The sequence below is a fragment of the Arachis stenosperma genome, chromosome 1, assembly GCF_014773155.1.
Source record: "Arachis stenosperma cultivar V10309 chromosome 1, arast.V10309.gnm1.PFL2, whole genome shotgun sequence".
Lineage (NCBI taxonomy): Eukaryota > Viridiplantae > Streptophyta > Magnoliopsida > Fabales > Fabaceae > Arachis > Arachis stenosperma.
The window spans coordinates 38,251,823-38,258,592 of NC_080377.1; the positions used below are offsets into that span (position 1 = coordinate 38,251,823).

Consider the following 6,770-nt stretch of genomic DNA (forward strand, 5'->3'; position numbering starts at 1 on the left):
ACCAAAGAAAGGAGAAAAGGAACCCATGGAGTTGGATGATGCATCAAGAAGGAAGCAATTGCCAATTGATATAGCAGATTGCGATTGCTGCAACCAAGGTTGAGATCGAGGACAATGAAAGACTAGTAGGAGATGGCAGCCAACGCCATATATAATGCGCTGCTGCCATGCAATGGACAATGATATAAAAATCATATTTTCTTTTTCAAAATCAGTATAAAATGGTCAATAACCAGTAAACTAACAACCTGCTCGTTGACTGACCCAACGGATTACACTTGTTTCTGTTATTAATCTTTTAAACTGATACAAAATAACTTAGCCTGCTTGAGATTAGATTTCTATCTATCATCAGTATCATGTGAACACCCATGTACTAAAACAGCAGCATGTCTTGTATTTCAACAAATAATACATATTGGATATATGAGCAGGTAATATACTTTTTCTATGCCTAGAATCAATTTATAAGTGCATACATACAAGGACTATACCTATAACGAAAGAATTCTCGCAAATACTGAATCATACATAATGTGACCAACCTCGGGTGTTTATATTCCATAAAATTGAATTAATGTTGGACACACGGGTTTAGAGCTATCATAGAAACTGTAACTTTTTAAGATAAGAAGAATATATGGACCTTGTGTTATCAAATTGACATTGAAATACAACAGAATAAAACTGTTCCAGATGAGGCAAGATGAAGATAATTGCAAGAATACAAATTTGTAATAGACCATTAAAAAAAAGTATAGTCAAGTACCTAAGCACTTGCTAATCTGAATTTGAAGCTGAAAGTGAAACTAAGCACTTGCATCACAAGTCAGCATATATTTCTTTACAACACACTCCTAAGACAGTAAAAAACCGAGGATCTAGATTGTACTGATTTGGAATATCCATGTCATAATCCGCTGGATGTTGCAAGGGAGTACCTTCAAAGAAGTGTTAAATAGGACTCACATTCATGAAAAACTGACTTCAGCTTCATCATGGCTTGTGAAGTTTGAACCCAAAAACTCTTGGAACGTAGCTCTGTGATGGTTTTTGTGGCTTCAGTTGTCCATACGTCATGAGGAAGAGGTGTGGAAATGTTGTCCCAAAGTATGCTCCATCAATGTCTAAATGGAGTCGAGGAAATTTGACAAATTCAAGATACTATGATCAACATCAATTCAAAGAAAAAATATAAAGCCAAAACAGCAAAAAATTACAGCCATCCCAAAACACATGGATAGACAGCATAGTGAAATACAATAATCCCAGAAATCACATGGAATAGCAAAAAGGAAGTATACCTAGAATTGTGAGCATAACAAACAATCAATAAACTGAAAATTGATAGAAAAATGGAATAGGTCGTCCTCCAAAAATATCTTATTATCTCCAAAGGAAGTGTTCAGTTATCTTGGATTTCTGACATCTTAATAGATTTTGTTGAACATAAACAAGTTCACAGTTTGGAAAAAAGTACTTGAGGTATACAACAGTCGGAAAAACGATTGTTGAAAAGAGATTTTTGAATAAAGCAAAGGCCATTTTGGTAAAGTGGCAGTTGCTTTCCAGAAACCAAACAAATATCTCATTAACAGATGTAGACTAAAACCCATCCTCAGTGCTGTTACTAAGTATATGCATCAGGACAAATATACTACTTCCACAACAAAAACTAAAGAACAAATCTTCACAAACAATGATGCAATAAGAGATGAAAGAGAAATTTTCACGGAGAGGTTGTTACATAGTTGCAACACTTAAAACCCAAAAAATAAAAAAGTTCAATGATAGGTATAAGGATACTGCCTTGATACTTGGACCGAGGATAATATAGGTCTTCACATCTAGGGCAGTATATCTTCACAGTACTTGACCTAGGAATATCTGACTGACCAACTGGAAGGCAGGGTTGTCCAGAGCAGTAAACTCTTGGGCATCTTCCAAAATCATAGTTCTTGTACTTGTCAAGCTGTAAATATTTGGAAATCAATGAAAGAGCCAATCTCCCAGATTGTAAAGCACAGAAACAGTTATAAGTGATAATGAAATCTTACCATGGCAGCCATTCCTTTGCTTGTCAATACGTATCGAGCATGAATCAGACCATAAAGCATCTCCGCTGCTGATTCAATCAACTCATTTTGTTCCTCTGTGAACATGTCACCTATAAATTTCAGCAAAATAAAATAGTATTGATTAAACTAAAATGAACAACAGAATGATCAGCAAAGTAACGAGAAAGACAAATAAATATACTAGGATCAAATTTGAATTTAGTTTCAAGGGCAGTCACTATTGCAAGGACTCATCAGATTACAAAAGGTTTGTCATGAAAAATACAACATTCAAACATTGGAATAATGCACTTGCACATAAAAGTTCAAATTTAAGAATGTAACCTTACCATGGGAGGACTCAACATCCAATATTAAATCAAGAGCATAATCATAGTAAGGCACTTGACTGCTTAACCCACACAGGTTGAAGTCATCTTGGATGTAATCATCGTCAACCTCACAAAAGAATTCATTTCCTCTGAGATTACAGAACCATGAGATCCAAGAGGTGTCATCTCCATCAGAGCCACTAACATCTGATTCTTCACTGTCTGTTTCAGGTTCCTCTGAGGCCAATGCACCCATACAAAATTGAGTTAGCTTGTTAACCAAGTCATGGCATATAACCAATTAAAATGTCACTCAAGGCAATCACATATGCATTAAGTGTCCTTTTTCCCTCCCAATATGCAAGATACTCACCAGTTTCGGGAAATGATTTTATCCTCATTTGAATAGTATCAACATAATAAAATAGAAACAACTACGTAACATGCTACAAGAAAACAGAAAAATATAGGTGACAGAAAAATCATGGAGCATATAAGGTGATGGGAATGCATCGAATCAATGTATCTCCTTCCTAGCTTTCCATTTATATGAATTGATATCTAAAAATCCTTACTGGTTTGTAAGTACATTATAATAAACAGTAAAAGCTGAAGCTTTTCATTGCAGCCGCATTAAGTAATCACAATAACTAGCACTACATCCTGCATTAACTTCTCAAGTCCAGAGAAAAATCTATCAAACTCTTCGTTGAAGATGCCTACAAAGCTGCTAAACAAATATTCACCAGCACCAGCTAGTAAATATAACCCGACGACCAAGGTTGTCATGCCACAAAAAAGAACATGTATCTATTCTCCTAAAACTACAGTGCCAGGTTAGATGAATCAAATGCTCAAGGCCTCTATGTCTTTCATTCAATAAAACTACTGCAAACCATTAGAAAAATCATGATAAGATGCAAAACACTCGTCAAGCATTTGGAACTTGAGAAGGTTGAGACGTAACAACAATTACTAAAGCAAACACAGAAATGCATCATCCTCTTTTTATTCACCGAGTAAACTTGCTAAAGCTTTCCCCCTCAACGCTAACGTCCGCTATTCACAATAAACATTCCATGACATAGTTTAAAGAAACGAATGACACAAGTAACCACTTGAACCAACCACAATTGTTATTATTGCAATGCCTCCCAATATAGCAAACCCATAAAGCTCGAATCTTTTGTGTCATGTCACCCATTTTAACAAACCCAAAAAGGCTCCAAATTTTGTTAACACAACAACATGTATATTCGAAAGTGCTGCATTTTCACCAACACAGATCAGATCCTATGTTAACAAAGAATAAACAGAAAACATATACAGATTACGAAAAAAAAGGGATTAAAAAGAAAAAAGGGCAAGAACCTGAGATGTTTGAGTTCTTGGAGATAGATGTAGAGCGAGGGTCCTTGGAGGAAGATGATAGAAGGGAAGACCTGTCTTTGCTGCCGCCATTGATGCCACCAACCCTCGAAGTGGACGGTGAGGATCGCTCCAGCTGCTTATCGAGGACGTCGTTGATTCGCTTCCGATCCTCCGATTTGGAGGCCCCAACTATCCCTCGCTCTCTGTACATCCCTCACAAACCCTAAATCCCTATAACAAACTCAATTTTCAATTTTTTTCTTCAAAATGTCCCCCCTTTTTTTTCCTGCAATCGCCGCCCTAAAATGTTATCCAATCATAACGATTATTCGTGTCGAAATGAAACTCAATCGCCACCAAAAAAGAGTTGATATTTGTATATTTTGGGTTCTCTTGGAGAGAAGAAGAACAAGAACAAGAAGAAGAAGAAAGAGGCGAGCGAGGGAGCTAGGGTTTTTGATTGAGGGAGGGACCGATAATGAGCATAACAAAACAAAAGTAGAGAATGGTAATTGGTAATTGGTAATTGATTATGGTTAGGACTTACGATTACGGATTATGGCTATGGTAATAGTTGTTTGTTAATTGTTATGCTAAGCTAGCATGTTCCTATCACCCACCCTACATACTCACTTTTCGTTTACCCTCGTTGCAAACTTCACTTTTAATTCATAACGTATTTTGATGAGTTGTCGCAATTTTTGTTAGATTTTTATTAATTAATGTACCAAAAAGATTGGGTAGATTCCAATTTAAATTTAGTGCTTTCCTTAACTTAACTAGTAGATGTTTAATATTCTTGTTCGAGGGAAATAATTACCCGATTTTTGTCATTTTTTTCGAATCACAATACGATTTTTTATCGAAAAAAAAATTTTCATTTCGATTTTTGTTTTATATTTCTATGAGATAATATGACTTTTTTGTTAGAATTATTATCGTCTATTAACAAAAATTACTGATATGTCACGTTAACATACTAAATTGAACATTTAAGTGCTAATATAAAATGAATAAGGACTAATTTATTTCTAAATTAAAATTGATTAAAAAGTTATTTGTTCCTAAATCAATTATTATTATATAAGTATATAACTATAGAAAAAAGAGTACAAGAGATTCCAAATTCTAATTATAATTCCATAATACTATAACATTAATTATTAATATGTTTATATTTTAAATTTAAATAATTTATTAAATAATTTATATTTATTATATCATACGTAGAAGAATTTATTGAAAAAATATTAATATGATAATTATATAACAATAAAATAAAATTGTATAAATTTTTTTAGACAAATAGACATCTGATTAATTTAATATCAAAACAACATCATTTTATTTGAATAAATAAAGTCAAATAAGCCATGACCAATTAAGATTTAGGAATAAATCGGTTCTTATCTATTTCATATTAGTATTTAATGTCTAACTTAATATGTTAACGTGATACGTTAATGACTTCGTTCAATGATACTGACAAAAAATAGGAGGAACATACTTTATTCTTTTTGTTTTAAATTTCCTAATATTTAATATAATGGGTAAAACTTTGAAGAAAAAAAAGTCTTTCCAACAATACAATAAAAAATATTTTACTAAAAATAATTAAAAATATATTTTTTATATATTTTAAAATGTATTCAACACAAAATAGTCAAATCGAGAACAACTATTTTTTTCATCGTAATTATGTTTTTATTCATTTTGGTCTAGAATTTTAAACTAGACACTTTAGTTCCCAAATAAAATTAATTAATCGATTGGTTTTTAACAATTAACTCCTTCAGCCACTTAAGTATTTTGTTCCATCACTTCTAACGGAGGACAAAATGGTCCTTAGCAATTCTAACGGAGGAAAAAATAGTCTCTGACCCTTTTGTTTGGAAACGATACTGTTCTCCCCCAATTTCCATCATATCTCGCATAATTCTAACAGTCTAAAATGGTAACCTCAAGCTACACAATGCACATTCTACAAGTTCAATGTTCATAAGATGAAAAATCATCTACTTGTTCTCAACCAATTCATACTCAAGAAACTAATGACTATATCTCTCAAGTACTTGTCGCCTTTGATGGATCCCATGAATTTAGACAGCAAGTCCGATTTGTTAAGACCCGTCGTCGTCGTCGCCATCTCCCTCTCCTCTGACCTATCATCTCCATGGCCACATTGTCCACCACTCCAATTGCTTCCTTCAACTTCTTTTCCGAACTAATGTTCAGTAATCGTTTCAGTTTTCATATGAGCGGCGACGGCGACAGCGACATTGCTCGCTATACTGATAGCTTGGATATGAGGTTGAAGCTGTCTGCCAGCTTGGACTCTGGGAGAGAAGGAATGAAGCACTTGGTGTCCATTTCAAATGAGAATTTGCATATGATGTCGAAGTGGGCAAAATGTCCAGTAATAGCGGATATGTAGTTGTCTATGTGTACTCCAATTATCGTATCAGAAACACCGACAATAAAATGATATTTGAGTGTGAGAATCCATTACTATTGCACACTCGGCGCGTAAGTTCGTTGACCGAGTTGAAAAGTTTGATATTGAGCAACCTTGGTGGCAAAGGGAGAACAGAAATCAGAAGGGTAGGGTATAGGTTGCTAACACATTTGGGTAATGGAGTTTTTCAATTTCGACTATTTTGGCTCCTCGGCAACGAGTATGTGCAAGTCATGTTCAACATCCATGGGAGAATCATGGCGGAACAAGTGATGGAGCTTTCTGCCGAGGTTGGTGATGTTGGTGGTGGTGGTTATGTACACTCGACATTTATGCAAGATGACCCACTGATAAACCACTATTTTATTGTTTATATTGTATTTAATTGAGTGGTTTTATCAAGCTTTTCACCCACTTATTCATAGGATTTGCATAATTTTACAATTCTTTTCTAGTTTAGTTCTATGATTGAAAACATGCTTCTTTGGTCTAAATTTAGCTAATCTTAATCCTCTCTTATTACCATTCGATGCCTTGATCTGTGTGTTAAGTGTT

At 34.3% G+C, this 6,770-nt stretch overlaps 1 protein-coding gene across 2 annotated transcripts; it reads right to left on the reverse strand.

Annotated features, from left to right (window-relative positions):
- Nucleotides 1-637: 637 nt before the first annotated feature.
- Nucleotides 638-4,374, reverse strand: LOC130967599 (casein kinase II subunit beta-1-like). 2 transcript variants are annotated; one of them, XM_057892540.1, is made up of 5 exons: nucleotides 3,761-4,374; nucleotides 2,408-2,626; nucleotides 2,058-2,167; nucleotides 1,810-1,972; nucleotides 638-1,127 (listed from the first exon to the last, which is right to left on the reverse strand). In XM_057892540.1, the coding sequence occupies exons 1-5, from the start codon at nucleotides 3,969-3,971 to the stop codon at nucleotides 997-999; spliced, it is 834 nt and encodes a 277-aa protein (XP_057748523.1). In that variant the 5' UTR covers nucleotides 3,972-4,374; the 3' UTR covers nucleotides 638-996. The 2 variants fall into 2 exon arrangements, with proteins under 2 accessions (XP_057748523.1, XP_057748515.1); XM_057892532.1 differs by having other exon boundaries at nucleotides 1,807-1,972; nucleotides 3,761-4,365.
- Nucleotides 4,375-6,770: the final 2,396 nt, after the last annotated feature.